Consider the following 21,937-nt stretch of genomic DNA (forward strand, 5'->3'; position numbering starts at 1 on the left):
TGTTGTGTCCCAGGAATGTTCTGTGGTGGTTGTTACAGATGTTGTGTCATAGGAATGTTCTGTGGTGGTTGTTACAGATGTTGTGTCCCAGGAATGTTTTGTGGTGGTTGTTACAGATGTTGTGTCCCAGGAATGTTCTGTGGTGGTTGTTACAGATGTTGCGTCCCAGGAATGCTCTGTGGTGGTTGTTACAGATGTTGTGTCATAGGAATGTTCTGTGGTGGTTGTTACAGATGTTGTGTCCCAGGAATGTTTTGTGGTGGTTGTTACAGATGTTGTGTCCCAGGAATGTTCTGTGGTGGTTGTTACAGATGTTGCGTCCCAGGAATGCTCTGTGATGGTTGTTACAGATGTTGTGTCCCAGGAATGTTCTGTGGTGGTTGTTACAGATGTTGTGTCCCAGGAATGTTCTGTGGTGGTTGTTACAGATGTTGCGTCCCAGGAATGCTCTGTGGTGGTTGTTACAGATGTTGTGTCATAGGAATGCTCTGTGGTGGTTGTTACAGATGTTGTGTCCCAGGAATGTTCTGTGGTGGTTGTTACAGATGTTGTGTCCCAGGAATGTTCCCAGTTTTCTGGGCAGTCACCAATCAAAAGCGTAAATTCAAAATACATTAAAGGAATGTTCTTTGGTTCTGTGAGATGTATAAGGCAAATAATATTCAATCACATCATTCAGTAGTACTATGCATTAATTAATGGTGCCATTGTAAAAATGTGTTTACCATGCAGTATATCAGCTGCCTGGACTGGGCTAGGGGACTGAACAGCATTGATACATGACAGAATTTTTGCCAGTGTCTCAGGGGACGATACATTTAGAAAATACCAAACATATGCCATTCACTACAAGTAACGGTGTCAAACATTCTCATGAAGGTATAAAATTAGAAAATTCCATTAAATTAGCCTATATTTCAGGGCTCTGGATAATGTTTTCCTTAATGGCTTGAAATGGGGCAATCAGAGTGCCCATTACCATATCTGAGAGGTACGATTAAACGGCAGGGGTACATCAGGGTTCTGTTCGTATGTTATTTTCTCTCTCTTTCTCTCCTCTACCCCCTTCTCATGTCTGACAAATCGTTTCCAGCTCATTTACGATGCTCAGAGTGTGGGAGAACAATACCCCTCGGACGTAACATAGCGCAACCGCCACACCATGTCCCACAGAGGAGAGAGGTGCTCTCAGGAAACACTTGCTGAGATAACAAGATAGTAAGGAAAGCAGGGCCGCTGAAAGGCCACGGAGCGCTCCACATAGAGGAAGAGGGCAAGAGGGGTGGGCCAAAGGGAGAGAAGGGTGGACCAGCAGGAGAGAGGGGTCAGCCAGGGGGAGAGAGGGGTGGGCGAGTGGGAGAGAGGGGTCGGCCAGGGGGAAGGGAAGTGTGCATGCTGAGTGGACCAGGAAGGTGGTGTCTGTTTGTGACAGTGTGCTCAGCTGTGTCCTGTACTGGCTACAGAGGGGCAAAATGAGTGACTGTAGACCAATCGGAAAGGTACTGTATACCTGTAATCTTTATGAGCGACAACAATCAACAATTTACCATCATCAATTACACCAAACGGTTTACAACACTGACTAACAGCTCTATAAATACTATGCAATTACCTTTCCCATAAATGGTACTACTTTCATTGAGAGAAAATAGACATCAGATTCTTATCAATGGTACTGTATTGCTATAGACTGCCACGAAACCATTCACATTTTGGGACACAAAGCCACATCGCTGTTAAAATCACTGCAACTGGGTAAGGGTTGAGCAATACAGCTGTCAAGTGGGGGCACACAGAGCTCAGGGCTATCATTCAGCCTGATTAATGAGTTTGCTTGTTTTCACTGAGCCCAAGTATAGGGAAGAAGCGGTAAAGGGAAGTCGTCTTCAAGGCCCTTGTGTTTACCTTCTGAGGACAGAGGCGAGAGGTCGCACGGGGCTTTAGGAGAAGAGCAGATATCCATTAGCAAGTGGAAAGAGAGCCAAGGGATGTGGAGAGGAGGTGTAGGGGCAGGGGGTTCAACTAATACCCCTCCTCTTTCTCCAAACCTCTCTCCCTACAGCCAGTACGGTGGGAAAGGAGAAGCAGGGAAGTGCAGAACTCTCTCAAGATCAATGAATGTGGTGGAAAAAGGAGTGGCCCGGGGCGGCCAATGAGGGCCAGGCCACTGGGAGCAGTGGGGTTAACGTAAACAAGGAAACCACCTGATGTGAGCGGGGTCAGATAAACGCACAGGCCGCCACACAGACAGATGCTTCCTGAGTCCTGCACTCTCAATCAGTTCAACCTCTCTCTCTCCCTCTCCGCCTTATCTATCATTGATGTAAACCTTTCTAAAAAGCAGGATGATGTTGAAAACACTATCAAAAGCAAAGTGCATTGGCCATATGGTTGGAAGTGAAGGGGTGAGATTTCTGGAAGGCAAATTGTGATAGCTATACATTGATATCATGTAGTGTGGTTTCCTACCACCACTAGAGATAAGAACAGCTTGCCGCTCGCTACCTGCTGGTCCTACTAGGGTTGCTTGCACCACTAAAATGGCAAACACAGTGTTTGTTGGTGTCTGTGCTGACTGATAAAGGGATAATACATTTGTGGTGACAGTGTCAGGTGGATGCAGGAGATTGCAGAGGCGCTTGGTGTGTTTTCAGCTACTGATAAACTGTCTGCCCAGACTGATAGCAAACCTCTCTATCGCCACCTCTGTGTCCCTCCACCCCTCTCTCTCTCTCTCTCTCTCTCTCTCTCTCTGCTCGGCTGGCCAGTCTGGGATTGTTTTGTGCTGTCCAATGAGGAAGGAAGCCGGTGTGAGAAAGTGCCTGTTTTTTTGGGACCAACAGGAATTGGCCTCATCACAAGCAGTTCCTTTTTTTGCTGCTGGAACAATGCAGTGGCGTCACACCCCTCGACTGGACCTCAGCATTTCACATGGAAAAATGTTCCCAGAATTCCGCTCCCAGGCTCAGGCTGAGGAGGGGCGGGGGGTAACGGTTGTGAGGGTAGAGAGTGACAGAAGCTGACCAATGGACACTTGTTACCGTAAGCACTGTGCTGTGTCTATGGAAACACATTTACTCCAAATTATATTTTTAGAGGGCATAAATGCCTAAATTCATAACTTTTAGTTTAATGCACTGGGCAGATTAAAGTTATGAAGCCCTAATAAAGCCTTTATAGTTCCTCATACGTTTTAAATGAGAGTTTAATGTTGAGTAGCTCAAACACTTCATCCATTGGGGCCTTCATGCTCTCACTACTGTATATATTGGGAAGTCATAGAAGCAACTCACCATGACATAGTGATGGTGACATAGTGACTACAGAACACTAGTTACATGGTATGTCAGTTATAGTTCTGCATCCAGCAGGGTGGACTAGCCGTGGTCTGGCCAGCCAGACTGACCAGATGAAAGTGTGTGTAAGACAGGCAGGCCAGCGGTCCTCTGGGACAACATAAGCGGCTCATTGCTCTGTGTTTGTAATTACCGTGAGAGGGTAGGCACTGCTGTTCTCTCAGCCTTATCAGCATCAACATATCATACAAAGTTTGGAGCTGAACCAAATTACACGGCTCCATTTGGACCTAGCAAAATGCCGTCTTCCACCACAAAGGTGGAAGACGGCATCATGCTGCCATGCATTATGTTGATGGGGAATTGGGTGGGTGTATGTTGAGGGCAAAGTGAAGTCCTGGTGTCAGTGACCTGCAGATGAAAAGATAAACAGTAAATTAAAGGCCCCTGGTTAGGACTCTATAAAGAGCCCTTTAATATAGACTTACCTATTGTAAGGGAAAAGCAATTTACTATTTGGACAGGCAATTCTATGACTTCCCAGGAGACTTCCAGAACACCCACTTTGTAGCCCCTGCAGTTGCAAAACCCAGGGTCTATCAGTGCAGAGATGGCTTCCTCTCTGAGTAAAACCCTCCCAGGCCAGCCATACCTAACAGAGAGAGGTCAGGATAGGGTAGGTTAAACTAAATAGAGCCACTTCTCCTGGGTAAGAGAACTACATGGCTGACTGGTGAAGGGGATAGGGGTTCAATGTGCTAGCTCTACACTTACAGTCTCTATGTCATTCATCACTAGGGATAATAAATCACACAGGTTGTATGAGAAAGTTGTGCCTGCAGGAAAATGAATTAGCACTGTGTGGTTTACTTTGCAACTCCAGCCATTAGAATAGTGCCATTTAGTGTGAAAACATCAACAATGCACACGTTTGGATTGAAGTGGAGCATAGTAGGAGTCTAGGCACTCTACCCTCACAGTTCATTTTGGATGTGTGGTTCTCAGAGGTGTAGCTTGGTGGGTAGAGACATGATAAAGAGTCAGTTAGACCCCAGAGGGAAAGGGGGATAATCTAAGAACAACACACAGGCCTTCAAGCCTGCCAACGAGGGAACTCTGGGCAGGGATCTCCAAAGTGGGGCAAATACATAAGTCTTCCCGTCACAGAGGCCCATGTGAAGAGTCATTTATCACCATGAATCCTAGCCCCCCACCACCCACCCCTCATCAGAGACCGCTCAGACCCATACAGACCTCGTTACACAAACACCCTGGGTTGCAGCTAACCCACCTCTGCCTGTCCTCTGACGTCCCACAGAGACGTCCCATAGAGAGCATTTATCAGGTGCGAGTCAGACAGCTCATGTTGTCTTATTGGTGCAGCTGAGTAAGCACCAATTTACTGCCTGAATGATAGCAAACTCAGCATGAAGCCTGCCTATTGGCCAGGGACTCAGTATGAAGACTGCCTATTGGCCATGGACTCTAATTGACTGTGAAAGTCTGCCGTGTTACATTTGCAGTATATAGTATTTGCTCGACTTAATGCATGAGATATGGATTTTGAGTTAAAGCATGTTGGATCAACCTATTGGATCCTGCACTGGATACATGTGTATGTACACCAACTAGCTCTTATGAGATCAATCCTAGTGCAGAGAGCAATTGATTGAGAACAAACAACTAAATGAATATTAATGATGATGCATAGCAGGCATTAGTGCTCGATGACTGCAAACACAGATCTACCTAAACAGCTGTGGACCAAACACTTCTCCTTTCATATGCAGTCAGAGTGTGATTTCAGTCCGCTTTCCTATAGAGCTCTAACAAGCTTTTACAATATGTTCAGTAAGTGGGGAATGTATGAATCAAATAGTATTATTTGGACCTTTAGGGACTGTCAGGACGTCAACCAAACAGACTATAAAAACACAAAAGAAACGTTCTTTAGCTAAAGTGCCCAGAGATCTGAATCACTTCCTGGTGTTAATACATTAGAATTATAAACACAGTCATTTAAATACATTTTCTCTTCCAAATTATATTTCTTAAGTTCATACCTCAAATTAAATATATTCCATTATTAAGCACAAGTTACAGTACATCAGCGCGTAGCTTATTATAGGGTGAATTAAGTACAAACATATTATTTTTTTGTTGTTGTAAATTTACGGCAAAATTGACATTTATCTTTGACTTACCTTACCTTATACACACAGTGTACAATAGCCTATATACTGTAAATTAATATGGAACCAGACAGCTTAACACAGTCCATCAAATTAAAACATTTACACCTTAAACACTATTTCAAATAGTCCCATCATACACTGAGTGTACAAAACCTTTGGAACACCTTCCTAATATTGAGTTGCACCCCTTTTCCCCTCAGAACAGCCTCAATTCGTCAGGGCATGGTCTCTACAAGGTGTCGAAAGTGTTCCACAGGGATGCTGGCCTATGTTGACTACAATGCTTCCCACAGTTGTGTCAAGTTGGCTGGCTATCCTTTGGGTGGGGGACCATTCTTGATATACACAGGAAACTTTTGAGCGTCAAAAACCCAGCAGCGTTGCAGTTCTTGAAGCATCCAAACCTGTGTGCCTGGCACCTACTACCATACCCCGTTCAAAGGCACTTAAATCTTTTGTCTTGCCCATTCACCCTCTGAATGGCACACATACACAATCCATGTCACAATTTTCTTAAGGCTTAAAAATCCTTATTGAACCTGTCTCCTCCCCTTCATTGACACTGAGTGAAGAAGATTTAACAGGTGACATCAATAAGGGATCATAGCTTTCACCTGGATTCACCTGTTCAGTTTATATCATGGAAAGAGCAGGTGTTTTAATTGTTTTGTAAACAGTGTATAGTGTCAATAGAACATTCCATACAGAGATACCACATACAACGGTGCACTAATGAAAACCTGAGATCTGCCTTGTAGACCTCACTTCTGACCCAAAAGGACATATACTCTCTCACAGACAAGAACCCATAAACACACCTAATTCCCAGGAGTCATACTATGTGAATCGGAAGCAGGGTAGGAAATGGCCTCGGCATCCACCAAATGGGGAAGGGACAAACCAGGAATTTCTAATCAAAAAGGAAAAAACAACAGCCATCCAAAAATACCCCCAGTCCTGTAAATAAACAATAATATGACTACCGAGTCTTAGAGGTCATGTGCCCTTGGCCAGGAAGTGCAGGAAGAACAGCTGATTAGGGATCATTAGGCCACTCCATAATTAAGCCAAAATCACAGGCCGTTATCGCATATAATCACGCCAGCTACGGGAACTCCATGACAAGGTGAAATTATTTGATCCCAATCAGTCTCATGATGTTCTTGGGGAGAACAGAACAGTGCAACTACATCTACTTTAACACTGACACATTACAGTTTAAATTGTAATATACAGTTGAATATGCATTACTACATATTATTAAAACCCCTGTTGGTACTCACTACAGTACTGTCTGTGGCTTTAACATAAGGAAATTACAATTAAGTGAGTATGGGACTGTATGACTGTATATCTTCCCTGTCTTACTGATAATGGAATATGGTGACTTAGTAAACATAGACCTCTACTGTACATCATATGAAGAAGGGAATGCCCCTGTTTCAGAGTCACATAGAGTGATCAGTTTGAGTGTAACATGCAGTCCATTAAACCTGAGGGGCCTGTCTTCTGTCAGGGTGTAAATCTGAGAAGCTGCCTGGACTAGTGGGATCTTAATGGCCCTCTTCACACCGTCAGACTTAATCCCACTCCTCCATTTTTCTCTTTCCTTTTCCTGTCGGAGGGTTTTGTCTTCTGTTAGGCAATGCCTTGACCTCTATGGGGAAGGATTTCCTCAAGGTCCACAACTTCCACACACACAATTAGCTCTGCAATCAGACATCACACACAAAATGATATTATTGTGACAAAAAAATAACCCATGCAACTTTATTGTACTTGTCCTTCAAGTGTCACTAATACAATACACATTCTATATTTGACTTTCTTTCTACTTGGCACAGACATACACTTCCTCTAAGTGAGTCAGAGGCGGGAGTTATGGTCCTACAGTGACAGATGCCCTGATGGCCGGCTTTATGTCCCTGCTGCCCCACCTTGTGTAAGACCTGGAACGGAGCTGAACAGAGCAGAGCTACAGTGATCAATGGTGTTCATTGAAGGGCCCTGCCCTGCCCCTCCTGGCTGGGGTAATGGTCCCTGGGTGGGAGGTACAGAAACCTCTCTAGGTTTCTTCCTAGATTTTGGCCTTTCTAGGGAGTTTTTCCTAGCCACCGTGCTTCTACTCCTGCATTGCTTGCTGTTTAGGGTTTTAGGCTCGTTTTCTATACAGCACTTTGAGATATCAGCTGATGTACGAAGGGCTATATAAATACATTTGATTTGTTGTCATTGTGGATGGATCCCTCTTCCCAGGCTGGCCCTGGCCCCGTGGGGCTCGGTAGGCTGTCACACATACACTGGTCCCTGACACCACAAATTGATTTTGTATACTCTCCAACCTTAAAAACATTGCTTTAAAAAAAGGAAGCGTTCTTGTTTTAACCCCAGTACACATGCTACTGTAAGTAGCTACTTGTTTATGCATCAACCTATCATACATCACTGTACACATGTTGTGTTATTATTATTACTAACAGATCCAAATGGCTGAGTCCTCATGTACCACATTGTACACTTGACACAACATGCTAACCAACTGACTTCTTAGTGTGTGTCCAGAGAGCAGTTAGTTACTTAATAGGCCATGTCCTCTTTGTCCTAGTGTCACCTAAATCTCAGGCAGCACGAAACAGCCCCAGTTATAGAAGAGTGTTGTCATTGGTGTCCTAGGGGTAGCAGAGTGCTGAAAGGACACTGTTTAGTCAACACCACACCAAGAGGGTGGTTGGAAAGTTCCAAAACAGCCTGCGGCTCTCATTTCTAATACGTCTGACGCCAGAGCCAGCAGCCATCTGCAGTACAGGTGCTGTCAACTCACCTACAGCATTGTCTAAGTTACTGGTTACTATGAAGATGATGAAGATCAAGACTGCAACTCTCATGACGGGAGAGTGACAAACAAAACGGGAATCTATGACTGCAGCTATAGCGGATCTCCACGTGTTCCCTTGGAAGCAAATGGAGAAAAATCCATCATCTGGTTCCATTACACTGTAACACATCCATGTGTCAGACATTAGTTCCTCTCACCCACCACTCCCTAATATGCTGTAGGTATAAATCCTGCTGCCTGACCAGAAAGGGTTGATCAGGAAACTGCTTGGTGCTGGAAGCCTGTCAAACAAGGGAGACTGCACTGCATTCATATTCACTGGCAAATATGCTGTTATTCAAAAATGACTGCCATTACTGCTTTGAAAATTCCAACTAATTGAGGTTAACCGCTGAATTCAGATATTTTCTACAAACTCTACAAATACTCTACTTTGCAAAGGATTTACATATGCAGCATTGAATAACTGCATGTGTAGCTCCAGTTTCAGATGAAACCAGGCAGCAGAGTGCAGTGGTGAGGACAAACAGCATTGGGTTCTCTAGTCATGACAGCAGGTGATTTTTCTTCGTATAGGGCGACATAGTTAGATCCAGCCTCAGATCCATTGGCAGAGCACATCAAAAGCTCCATTGATTCACTGGACAGATTGGAGCATAGAGATCAAATGTGCTGTTAAGAAGTGTTAAACCGCTGTGCCTTAAACAGGGGCAGGTTTTTGGCCTAAAAGGGGCCATCTGTTAACACTGTAGCTAATTTCCCATTGCACATGCCCAGTGTGTTGATACTGTTGGAACAGTGAACAAAATAGGCACATATCGGAGATGACACAGTACTTACACTGGCAATGAGACAATACAGATTTACAGTAAGAAATGTGGACACACAGCTGAAAGAAATTTAGTTACGAAAATGTTTTGATCACGCTTGACTTGACCGGCGATGAAGGGGTATCCTCATATTTCAATATGTTTTGGAAATATATTAGCATCAATAGAGGCTCATAGAGACGTGTAATGTCAGTGTTTTGTTGTAGAAACTATTAGTAGCAGCAGGGGTTAAAGCTAAATCCAAATGCACCTTCATACCTTCTTGTTTCCCAATGAACAATTTGTTTCTAAGGGTTTCAGATCCAAGCTAAAAGGCAGGAGAACAATCAGAGAGAGGACAGCTTTACAAAACACTGACACAAAGAAAAATGACGAGCGAAATGGGCTGCTGCAGATGGAATTACGGACGGCCTATGTCTCGTTTCCAAATATGTGTTTACACAAGGCTAGCAATGATAGGAGAGAATAGAGACAGTTAGGTTATAGTTTGCATTGGCGGAGTGTAAATAACCCTAAAAGGGTAGAGGCTGAAATGTCATATTATTTCAGGCCACAATATTAAAATGCTCAAATGAATAAGGGCACAAACATAGTGATAAAATTAGGGTAGGTACAGGGTGGGATTGGAGTAGGTATGGAGTGATGGGTAAATAGTGATAAAATGGGATTGGGGTAGGTACGGGGTGATTTGCTGTAGGGATTAGTGATAAAATGGGATTGGGGTAGGTACGGGGTGATTTGCTGTAGGGATGGGGTTGGTACGGGTGATGGGTAAATAGTGATAAAATGGGATTGGGGTAGGTACGGGGTGATTTGCTGTAGGGATGGGGTTGGTACGGGCGATGGGTAAATAGTGATAAAATGGGATTAGGGTACTGTAGGTACAGGGTAATGGGTAAATAGTGATAACATGGGATTGGGGTAAATACAGGGTAATGGGTAAATAGTGATAAAATGGGATTGGGGTAGGTATGGGGTGATGGGTAAATAGTGATAACATGGGATTGGGGTTGGTACGGGGTGATGGGTAAATAGTGATAACATGGGATTAGGGTACTGTAGGTACAGGGTAATGGGTAAATAGTGATAACATGGGATTGGGGTAAGTACAGGGTAATGGGTAAATAGTGATAAAATGGGATTGGGGTAAGTACAGGGTAATGGGTAAATAGTGATAAAATCGGATTGGGGTAAGTACAGGGTGATGGGTAAATAGTGATAAAATGGGATTGGGGAGGTATGGGGGGGGGATGGGTAAATAGTGATAAAATGGGATTGGGGAGGTACAGGGTGATGGGTAAATAGTGATGAAATGGGATTGGGGAGGTACAGGGTGATGGGTAAATAGTGATGAAATGGGATTGGGGAGGTACGGGGTGATGGGTAAATAGTGATGAAATGGGATTGGGGAGGTACAGGGTGATGGGTAAATAGTGATAAAATGGAATTGGGGAGGTACAGGGTGATGGGTAAATAGTGATGAAATAGGATTGGGGAGGTACGGGGTGATGGGTAAATCGTGATGAAATGGGATTGGGGAGGTACAAGGTGATGGGTAAATAGTGATGAAATGGGATTGGAGAGGTATGGGGTGATGGGCAAATAGTGATAAAATGGGATTGGGGAGGTATGGGGTGATGGGCAAATAGTGATAAAGTGGGATTGGGGAGGTATGGGGTGATGGGTAAATAGTGATAAAATGGGATTGGGGAGGTATGGGGTGATGGGTAAATAGTGATAAAATGGGATTGGGGAGGTATGGGGTGATGGGTAAATAGTGATGAAATGGGATTGAGGAGGTATGGGGTGATGGGTAAATATTGATCAAATGGGATTGGGGTAGGTACGGGGTGATGGGTAAATAGTGATGAAATGGGATTGGGGTAGGTATGGGGTGATGGGGAAATAGTGATGAAATGGGATTGGGGAGGTATGGGGTGATGGGTAAATAGTGATGAAATGGGATTGGGGTAGGTATGGGGTAATGGGTAAATATTGAGAAAGTTTGATGACACCAAGTGTAGAATACTGGAGATACAGCTCCATATGCCTATCTGATGCTGTCTGTTTTTGTTTATCATATTTAAAGGACGTATGTTACAGATCCAGGCAACTTAACTTGTACAGTTATTTTTATTTATCTGTTATTTTACCAGGTAGGTTGACTGAGAATATGTTCTCATTTGCAGCAATGACCTGGGGAATACTTACAGGGGAGAGGAGGGGGATGAATGAGCCAATTGTAAACTGGGGATTATTAGGTGACCGCGATGGTTTGAGGGTCAGATTGGGAATTTAACCAGGACACCGGAGTTAACACCCCTACTCTTACGATAAGTGCCATGGGATCTTTAATGACCTCAGAGAGTCAGGACACCCGTTTAACGTCCCATCCAAAAGACGGCACCCTACACAGGGCAGTGTCCCCAATCACTGCCCTGGGGCATTGGGATATTATTTTTAGACCAGAGGAAAGAGTGCCTCCTACTGGCACTCCAACACCACTTCCAGCAGCATCTGGTCTCCCATCCAGGAACTAACCAGGACCAACCCTGCTTAGCTTCAGAAGCAAGCCAGCAGTGGTATGCATTAATTTATTAATTTACCACCTCCTAAATTATTCATATGTGTAGAAGTTTTGAAGTGTGTATGAGGGGCCTTGGGTATGACTCATTAGCACGGTACTGAAGCTCACCAGTTTCCTTCATTCTGTCAGAATAAACTGGCTTTTTTCAGATTGCATCCATGCTATCACTTAGGAAAACAGGAAAATAACCCTACAAAAGTCTGGCTGAGCTCAGGTGCTATGACTCTGATCTCCTGACATTCTGAGCATCACTGCTACTGTACGGGTTGAGTAAACCTCTCGTCTATACAGACCAGTCTGAAGACTCCAGCGATTCTCCACAGGACCAGCCCAGTGTGCCACGGTGAATGGTGGGAAAAAGGGCTCCAGTGCATTGGAGATTTGAGACTCAATAGTCCATTGTCCCTGTGCTCAACAGAATCGCCTTCAACCAATAAGTCAAACGTGGGGGGTGTAGATGAGGTCATCTCTGCAGGAGTGTTCTGCCATGAGACACCTTCATCTGGCCAGGGAACAGTTCGTAAATCCTGTTCCCTCACTCCTCCACTGTAAATCCTGCTGGACAAGGCGGTCTGCTCAATAAGTGATAAAGCCAACAATGCTGTTACCCAGCATGGGTCTATGTGTGATAAAACTGTATGGAGGGTTTAAATGATTTGTTTAAGTCCTACATGTACTTAATTGGATTCATTTTGGTTTCCTTCTCTCAACAATCATTTGATCTTAAAAAGGAAAGAGGGAAAGTTATTTAACAGCTTGGCTGGATATTACATGTTCAATAAACATAGTTGTTTAAATGTTAAACTAACATATAATGAGTAGGACTACAGTCTGCCCCCACTTCAATTTCCACAATTGGCTGTCTGCCAGTGAAGGTCATATAATGGAGGTTGGTTGAGCAGGTGGCATGGTATTATACTGGGCATTTATTTAATAGAAATCAACACAATGTGAGCAGGATAATTAACACTTAGTTTACACGAAATATACAACAATAATCGAATATGTTTACCTGAAACACATAACAATAATCAAACTTGTAAACAAAAACATGTATAATGTTGAAAAACAATACTGATTTAATGCATTAACATAAGTGCATATCTTGATAACCTCTGTTACAATAATTATGTCAGAGAATGAGACTGGAAGTTTGGATTTGAGCAGTTCTTCACATTTCTGATGAGTGGGTGCATTCAAAGACTTGTGATTTTTGAGGCGCAGTGGATTGGATAGAGTTCAGCTCATTATCATACAGCTGTATGGTTATCTCCCGCTTCTTCTTCACTATTCTATATAATGTGTGGCATTAACAAAGATGTGTGGTCAGTGATAATGGTAGGCACGCGACCAAAGAGGCACGCGGCATCTTTGTGGATGAGGGCGCACCCAATGACGCACAGCCAATTGTAGAGTGCAAAATGGATGCACAGGTTAAAAAAAAGGAAAGGGTAATCCGTTTTACGATTATCAGGAATGTCTACTAGTGCAATATAAACCACACAAACCATATCAAATGTTAACTAATAGTTATCCAATGTTAAAGGTACAATCTGGGAGAGATAAGGAGTCACAATTAATTATAGACAGGGTAAAATAGACAGGATTTTCGTACAAATGCTATGATATTAATTTCGTAATTACTGATAATAACATCAAATAAAGAGGAAGACATTTAATTTCTAATAATAAATAAAATAATAATTATTCAAAATATATTTTGAAAAAAAGTGCGTAACAACATATATAAATTATCCTTTGTTAAACAAATTCACAATTGCTGTAAGGCTACCAAATTCACAATTGCTGTAAGGCTACACGTGCTGAAAACCCCTTTCAGTGAACCAAAAACATATCAACAGATGCCGAATTGTTGATAGTCAGAAGTCTGTCTCCTGCGAGAGACAACGGCAGGATTATTAAAATTGGACATGAGGGTTGGTTGCAACAGGCGTGGATGGAAAGGGGCGGTGTTTATTGATTGACAGTATTCATAATGACACACAAGTATATAACGTGAACCGAGACGTGAAACACCCTTCATTAAGAAACAGAGTGCTCTGTGACTGATGTCCTGCCATATTTTCATAACAATATTGGCGCCACCAAAAGCTTTCTGTATAAGCAAAGCGCAAGAGTTGCATCGACACAACGCCAAGAGAAAACACATTTTCAGCAGGATCAAGATGGAAGGTCAACGTAAAGACAGAAGGATGAATAAACTGTGGATATTGACGTTACTGTTATGCGTTTGACCTGCATCTCACTGTCTGGATAACAAGGTTTCTCAACTTCTGCGCGTTTTGGATTGCGGAGCTCGGTCTCGCCCAAAAAGGTTTTGAAGAAGGATTTATTTATTTCTAATTTCCAAACTTCATATTTCATCATCACTGCTTGGAATAAGAGCCCTCTGTGGAGAACAGGTTATTTTTCAAAGGATACGAACCGATCTGTGGAAAAGAATGGCAACTTGGTTTACCTTTATCATCGCAATTATTATAACGATTTTTAAGCAGGTAATTTTATAGTTAAACTATTATTGGAATCGTTCATGCCTAGATGTTGACACAGCAACAGTGTAATAATGCACAATGTAATAGCATATAATACGCCTATAATAATGCGCAATGTAAATTATTGCAATGGAATATTGTTCTATATTTATTAATTGATTATCTTCCTTTAGGTTCTGGGATCTGGTGTATTCGAGCTTGATCTTCATCAGTTTCAGAATAATAGAGGTTTGCTGGCGAACGGCGTAGCTTGTAGTCCGGTGTGTAGGACTTTTTTCCGAGTTTGCTTGAAGAACTACCAGACCGTAGTGTCACCAGGTGACTGCTACTTCGGCAGTGTCGTTACACCTGTACTAGGCACCAACTCATTCAGCGTCATGGAGGACGGCACGTTCACTAAACCTATTCGCCTGCCACTCACCCACTTCGCATGGCCGGTAAGACACTATACTATGCATTGCCTAAAATATCACATTGAAGTGGTTGAGAATATATATGCCTATTGATACATGGAATAACGGTGTTTGAAATAAGATGGGTGGTGAAAAGCTAAGCATAAATCAAACAACTGCACTAACCTATATAGACGTGCATGAGGATTTATGATAACATGTTAGTATGTCATTAGCCTAGTCCACATATCATTCAATAGATGTTATCTAAAGAAGAAAAAAATAGTGAAAAAAGATGTGCAACTGAAAAAATGAAACTCATGGTAGGCTAATGTTTTTTCTCCACTCCTAGGGCTCGTTTTCTCTAATCATTGAAGCATGGTTTTCTCCTTCAGCGGATCTACCTGAAGGTGAGTGGCACGCTACATACTTGACCACCGCTAGAGGGATACATGGCACTGTTACAGATGCATGACAAATACTCCCTATGCTCTAGATTTAAATCATTACGCAGTATAATTAAATGCAATTTATGCAGCATAAATAAATGCAATTTATGCAGTATTAATAAATGCAATGTAAACAGAAATGTTGCAGTTATAATGAAACTTGGAAATATGAATGTGTTGATGCCCATGTGTCATGATGAATTACGTGCAACAGAGCACTTCTTTCATGCTCTGTGTCCAACACAATCGCACTTCCTCTGGTTTATTTTAAGCGTGGGAAAGTGTTCAAGTCTTTAGTGAGAATATCTAAACCTTGCCAAAAGCCTCTGACTGCTTTTCCTGTATTTTACACCTTTTGCTGTTCCGCCCTTTGGAAGGGGAATAATGGGTTGAAAATGTTTTGCTGACATAAAGGAAGATGACATTTCAATCGCAGTCCAACGACCCAATTGAAAAATAGGGCACAGGCCTTGATACATGCCTATCATAAACTGAAAACTTGCATTACACATTTACTTTCTATATATCATATTGAGAGAAATAATTCAAGGCAATGTGCACTGTTTGTTTGGCCTTTTTAAAAAGCATGCAATCATACAGTAGTAGCCTACTTGATAGGCCACACTATCTTGACGCATGTTTTTTGTTCTCTATCCCAGCAGATACAAACAACCCTGCTTTATTGATTAGTTATTTTGCCATTCAAAGAAAGTTGGAAGTAGGAGATGAGTGGTCCCAGGATGTGCAAAGTGTGAGGCAGACGGAGTTAAGGTACTCATACCGGTTCATCTGCCATGCAAATTACTACGGGGACAGTTGTTCAAAAATATGCGCTCCAAGAGACGACCGTTTTGGCCACTACACCTGCAACCCTGACGGGCAAATATCATGTCTACCGGGCTGGAAGGGACAATACTGCGAAGAACGTAAGCAATCAGAATAAAATATTCTGGGTTTCTTAAGAAGACCTTTCACAAAATGTAGTAGGATGTTATTTCTCAAAGTATTTGCATAATAGGGCCCATAGTGTCGAGATGCCGCTTCTCTAGAAAGGCTTAGATTTGCAGTTTGGAGTGACAAGGATGAGCGAAAATAGTGCGGCGCGCTCCCTCCCAACCCAGCCCCTTCACCCCTAGATTTCTCACAATTTTGGGAACATGTGGGTAGAATAATCCCGGGTAGCGTTCTGGTAAAGCAGCACGCGCCGGGTTAATCGCGGCATTATTATCAGCCACGCGCCACTAAATTGCGGGCTCTATTGTTGAGCGGTAGGGCAGCAGCTGCAAACAGGGTTCAACAGCCTACCAACAACAATGGGGCAGCTGTCCGCTTTTGAGACCAAGCATCTGCTCAGGCCTAACCAGCCGTTAAACACTAGTCTTGTAACCATGCAAATTCAATGTCACAACACAGAAACAGCAAATTAAGGTTTCATTAGAAATAGACAGGTAACCGTTTTGATACTACAACAGTGGGAAGGGGATTCCTAATCTTTATGATGTATTGTTGAATGAGTTTACAAAAAAATAAAGTTCCTCTTTTGTCTCACGTTTATATGCAGCAATTTGCCTTGAAGGGTGCAGCAAATTAAATGGAAATTGCTCAAGGCCAGGACAGTGTGTGTAAGTATACAATAGTCCATCTAGTGTGTGTGTGTGTGTATATGTGTGTTTACATACATGCTTGCCTGCCTGCCTGCATGTGTGTACGTACACAGTGCTAAAGGTGTGATGTTTTGTTTGTGACAGATGCAGAGAGGGCTGGCAGGGCACCTTCTGTAATGAGTGTAAAAGGCATCCATCCTGCAAACATGGCACTTGTCAGCAGCCCTGGCAGTGCACCTGCAAAGAGGGCTGGGGAGGCCTCCTCTGTGACCAAGGTCAGTGTCTCCGGCTCCTCTGGGTCCTGCTGTGAAACAATACAGAAGTACTGCTGTTCAATAGCCCATAGGGGGAAACCACAAGACGTGCTATATGACAGTATAAATATGACATGTTCCTACAATATTGCAAGAGTCATCAGGCATCCTGATTATGATAGGAGACTAGGGCCGGGGAGTAACTGTTTTTCAAACACATTTATCCACAGATCTGAACTATTGCACCCATCACAAGCCGTGTCGTAATGGGGCCACTTGTATGAACACAGGCCAGGGGAGCTACACCTGTACCTGCCAGCCGGGCTTCACAGGGGATAAGTGTGACAGCGAGGTCAGGGAGTGCGACAGCCAGCCCTGTCGGAACGGAGGCCAGTGCTTGGTAAGCCCGGAAAGCCTATCCGTTTCCCACAACACACAGCACACACAGGCTTTCCTGTTTTTGTTTTTCCTATATCTATCCACATCTCTAGGCCGGTATAGAAGAATGCAACAGACAGACCTTTAGCCAGTTCACATACTCTCTTCTGTAAATGAATGTAATTCAAACTGGGGCACAGGGGGCATGAGAATTATGAGATAATAATGTGGAGTCGCAAGGGCATCGAAATGAGAGGCACAGCAAGAAACCTACACCGAATTTTGCTGGGATTGTTTCCTGTGACAGTGGGCTGTGATAACCTCTGTCTATCTGTGGCCAACAGGACCTTGAGAACGGCTATAGGTGTGCATGTCCACAGGGGTTCGAGGGGACGCACTGCGAGCACAGAATGCTGACTTGTGCCGATTCACCCTGCTTCCACGGGAAGTGCAGAGAAAGGGACAACGGGCGGAGCTACATGTGCGAGTGCCCAGGGGGCTTCACTGGACTCAACTGTGAAAAGAAAGTGGACAAATGCACCTCCTTGCCCTGTACAAATGGTATGTGATAGTTTCCACTCTCTCCACATCTCAACAACAACAATTAGAAGGAATTTGTTAATTGACTTTCAGTTCTTTTCAACACTGTCAGTACAGAGCACTTACTCAAACAAATCAATTTGGAATGTTCTCTCTAGAGACATCTGCATTAGAGCTAACCTCAATTGAATATGATGTGCACTGTTTGATAATGCTGGGCTGTTCTGTTCAGGTGGACGTTGTGTTATCCACGGCACCACACGTTGGTGCAGCTGCCGCTCAGGCTTCACCGGCCCACGCTGCGAGATCAACATCAACGAGTGTTCCATGAACCCCTGCGCCAACGGAGCCAGCTGCATGGACCGCATCAACGACTACACCTGCATCTGCCCCCTGGGCTACACCGGCCGCAACTGTGACAAGCCCACTGACAGCTGTGCCTCCAAACCCTGCCTGAACGGTGGGACCTGCACCAACGGGGCCAAAGGCCAGCCTGCTGACTGCACCTGCTCAGCCCACTTCAGCGGCACCCAGTGCCAATACTACGATGTGCCTTTACTCATCCCCCCCAGCCCCAGCCCCAGCCCTGTCAGAGAGACCCAAGACAGGCTCAACTGGGCAGCCATCTGTCTGGGTGTGGGCCTGGTGGTGCTCCTGGTGCTGATCTGCATGGTGGCCATGGTCCTGCGCCACATCCAGCAGCAGAGGAAGAGGGAGCAGGACTCAGAGACCATGAACAACCTTTCACATTTCCAGAAGGAAAACCTCATTTCTGACCTGCAGCTGAAGAACACCAACAAAAAGGTGGTCCTGGACCTGGAGGTGGATTGTCTCAGGGAGAAGTCCCAAAACCACAAACACATCAACTACCACTTGGACAACAAAACCTTCAAGGAGTACAAGGATGAGCCGTCGCAAGAGGATAAAGACGAGAACTGTAAAAAGACGATAGAGGAGAAAATGCCGTTGAGTAGAAAGTACAGGTAAGTTCAAATGCTGCCTGCAGATGACAACCTGGATAGATTTGACCTACTTCCTATTTTCCAGGGTTTGATAAATGACAGTGGTTTGGTGTTTAAAAGTGTTGACATGTTTTCTTTTCATTTACAGCGAAAGGCCAGAGTGTAGGATAGCAACGATATGTTCTCCAAGAGATTCCATATACCAGTCTGTGTTTGTGATAGCAGAGGAGAAAAATGAATGCGTCATAGCAACTGAGGTAAAGATTATTTTTTCACATTTCCTCTGAACATGTTCCTGCAACTCTTGACAGCATGTCATTAACTGTTATCAATCAGCAATGCAAAAATATATTACGGTTTCCATTGTATTGCTCTTAACTTTTTGTCTTCTACTACCAGGTATAATACATGGAGGGTATCAGACATTCTGAAGAATGGATATCTTCTGGACTGTTTACAGTGTAGAAACAGACAGGGATTTATTTAACTGTGAATTGCTGCTCTTGAAAACTTGATAACTGGACCGAGCCGGTGTGCTCTATGAATGCAATAGGACTCAAACTACAGAACTTTGTTAGAATGTAAGGACTGAACAGACTGTGAGAAATAATACACAACTTGGACTTTTGGATGTTTCACCGTCAGGGTGTACTGACAGATTCAGCCCCTTGACAGGACTTGTCTGACCATATCCATGGAAAACAGGCCTATGTGTTTATGCCACCTTGCCCATCAGCAGGACGAGAGGGCTCTGTCTGGAGATACTCCACCTTATTTTGATAATCAGCAATCAGCAACCAACCAATCAACTTACTGCCAACAAGACTGTGGAAGAAGCCAGCTACTTCCATTTACCCTGGTGATGTGCTACAGTATGCAAAAAAGGAGACTTTGTTTAATAAACTTTCAAGGAGATTAAAAAAATACTAGAAACGGTTCATTTTTTGAGAATATTTGAGACCCAGGCCTATGTCAATTTTGTAAATTATTATTATTATTATTATTATTTACATAAAAAATGTTAATAAAGAATGTATGCATCCCGAATCACAGAGCCTTAAGTATGGGTTATAGAGCTTGATACCCTGCTTCTTCTTGGATCCATTGCACAACTAAAACTGAAGGGAAAATACTTTTAAGAGAAAACAACTGATGCAATAAATGACGTAGTGCCAGGGGGATTCAAGAAGAAGCATTTTTACTTCTTATTATGCAACATTGCCCAGAAATGAAAACAAAGAAAAACAAAAGTGACTATCATACCAAGGACGCCTATAATTAAAATTGACATTACTGAACCAATAATGTTTTTTTAAAGATTAGTATTTCACTAGTTATTTAAATATTATGAAGCACTGGTCTTTCTATTATGTTTTATACGATTATTTTGTATATAATGTATATTTATAAATTTAGAAGTCGGTGTACAACGGTTTTCAATTTGATGCCCAAAAAGTTGAATTTATTTTAATGTTTAATGTTGTTGTGATTGTTGTTTTTTAAACAATGAAAACATATCTGGTACACTGTTTGTTGGTTTCATGTTGAGTAGAAGTGGTCAACTATAGAACTGTCAATTTGCCTAGATATTGGAATGATTAAGAACCTTCCGTTGAAGTCCATCCCCTGTTGTGGAAATGGATTCATTGTCTAGATGATGTATGACCTTGTAGCAGTTCTAGTAATCACATGCATACGGTGGTGACTGGTGAGTCAATGTGATGTGAAATCAATGTGCACGCAATCATTTAGTGGACAGTATTGTATTTGACAGCCGTGTGAGAAATATGGACAAAAGGTATATATAAAAAAAATTGAATAAAAATGTTGAAGTACAGTACACAGAATGGTCAATATTTGTGTTTGTTTTTCAAAAAGAACATCAATCTCATCCTTATGCCCCTTGTTGTCAAGCATTCAAGTTGCTTTAAACTGGCTTAACTCCATTTGAGTCAATGAGCAGTCATTTTGACTAATTTGCCTTAACAGTCTAATAAATACATTTAATATACGGTATCGAAGAAAAAAATATGTGGGTTGTGTTTATGAAGGTCTTTTTTTATTTTTTATTAACTCTATGGCATGTTCATTTGCTTATGTTACTGTAGGCTATCCGTTGCTGCATGTGACTCTGTAGGAGGATTTGAAAAAGTACATTTTCGGGGAAAAAAATGACAAAACTGTTTGTGATATCGAAATTCTTACAACATACATGTGTTAAATAGACTTATTTAGGAAAAGTCCAGGATGGAGGGGACATTACTTAAACAATTGTAGAGGTAATAGAATTTTAAATTCATATTGAGCTTTTCTGGTGTTAAAATGTCAAGCTGTTTCCTTGGATGTCCACCCCATAAGTTAAAATATTGAGACGAGGAGGGAACACAATCTGGAAAAGAGGCTACTTAACAAAACCAGGCAGATGCTTTGGGGTGTGACCCTACACCACTGGGAAAATCAGTGCCTCCTCTCTAACTGAGCGTGAATGCAGCAAATAGGGCCCCAAGAGTCCAGTGCCAAGTTACCGGCAGCCTTGAAGGGGTGCTAAAGCCAACACAACACCCCAGCCAGTCCAGATCTCCCAACAAAGACAACGATCACATGCTTAACGCCTGATCATCCATCTCTGCTATTATATTGATTAGTTTGAATAATTATTTTCTCTTAACAACCCTAACACCCACACTTTTGTCTTTTTCACATATTATATTTTCTTTCCTATTTTATATCCCTTTCAGACATCTACCATAAAGCCACATATTTTCATTGTGTTATAATCAAAGCATCCTGTTTTTGGCCAATTGACAACATTTCCTGCATCCCGTCAGATTAAAATGCACAGGACACTGGCCAACAACTTCTCTCACATCTGTTACAAAAAGACTGCATGTTGATAAAAATGTATTCTCCCATTCCTATTTCCCACGGTTGCAAACATCATTATCAATTGCTCTATGTTCTTCACAAGGATAAGATGTTTGATTATAAAGGCATTTATTCATCACAAAAATCCTCAAAGTCCTATAAAAAACAAACATAGTAAATGACTGATAGAAAGAGAGTACCTAAACGTGCTTCAGGCCAGCTTGAACAAAAGAGAA

At 42.7% G+C, this 21,937-nt stretch overlaps 1 protein-coding gene across 2 annotated transcripts; it reads left to right on the forward strand.

Annotated features, from left to right (window-relative positions):
* The first annotated feature begins 13,774 nt into the window (after positions 1-13,774).
* Positions 13,775-20,673, forward strand: LOC110497936 (delta-like protein 4). 2 transcript variants are annotated; one of them, XM_021574415.2, is made up of 11 exons: positions 13,775-14,260; positions 14,431-14,694; positions 15,002-15,059; positions 15,758-16,024; positions 16,660-16,720; positions 16,847-16,977; positions 17,187-17,356; positions 17,679-17,895; positions 18,107-18,857; positions 18,985-19,093; positions 19,236-20,673. In XM_021574415.2, exons 1-11 carry the CDS (start codon positions 14,207-14,209, stop codon positions 19,239-19,241), a joined length of 2,088 nt encoding a protein of 695 aa, XP_021430090.2. In that variant the 5' UTR covers positions 13,775-14,206; the 3' UTR covers positions 19,242-20,673. The 2 variants fall into 2 exon arrangements, with proteins under 2 accessions (XP_021430090.2, XP_021430091.2); XM_021574416.2 differs by having other exon boundaries at positions 15,761-16,024.
* The last annotated feature ends 1,264 nt before the right edge of the window (positions 20,674-21,937 follow it).

This window comes from Oncorhynchus mykiss, chromosome 19 (genome assembly GCF_013265735.2).
Source record: "Oncorhynchus mykiss isolate Arlee chromosome 19, USDA_OmykA_1.1, whole genome shotgun sequence".
Taxonomy (NCBI): domain Eukaryota; kingdom Metazoa; phylum Chordata; class Actinopteri; order Salmoniformes; family Salmonidae; genus Oncorhynchus; species Oncorhynchus mykiss.

Coding starts and splice junctions, on each gene's coding strand:
- LOC110497936 (XM_021574415.2), top strand. CDS start 14,207: ATGGCAACTTGGTTTACCTTTATCATCGCAATTATTATAACGATTTTT. Junction 15,060..15,757: donor TTCAGCGGATCTACCTGAAG/GTGAGTGGCACG, acceptor TCTCTATCCCAG/CAGATACAAACAACCCTGCT. Junction 16,025..16,659: donor GGGACAATACTGCGAAGAAC/GTAAGCAATCAG, acceptor GTTTATATGCAG/CAATTTGCCTTGAAGGGTGC.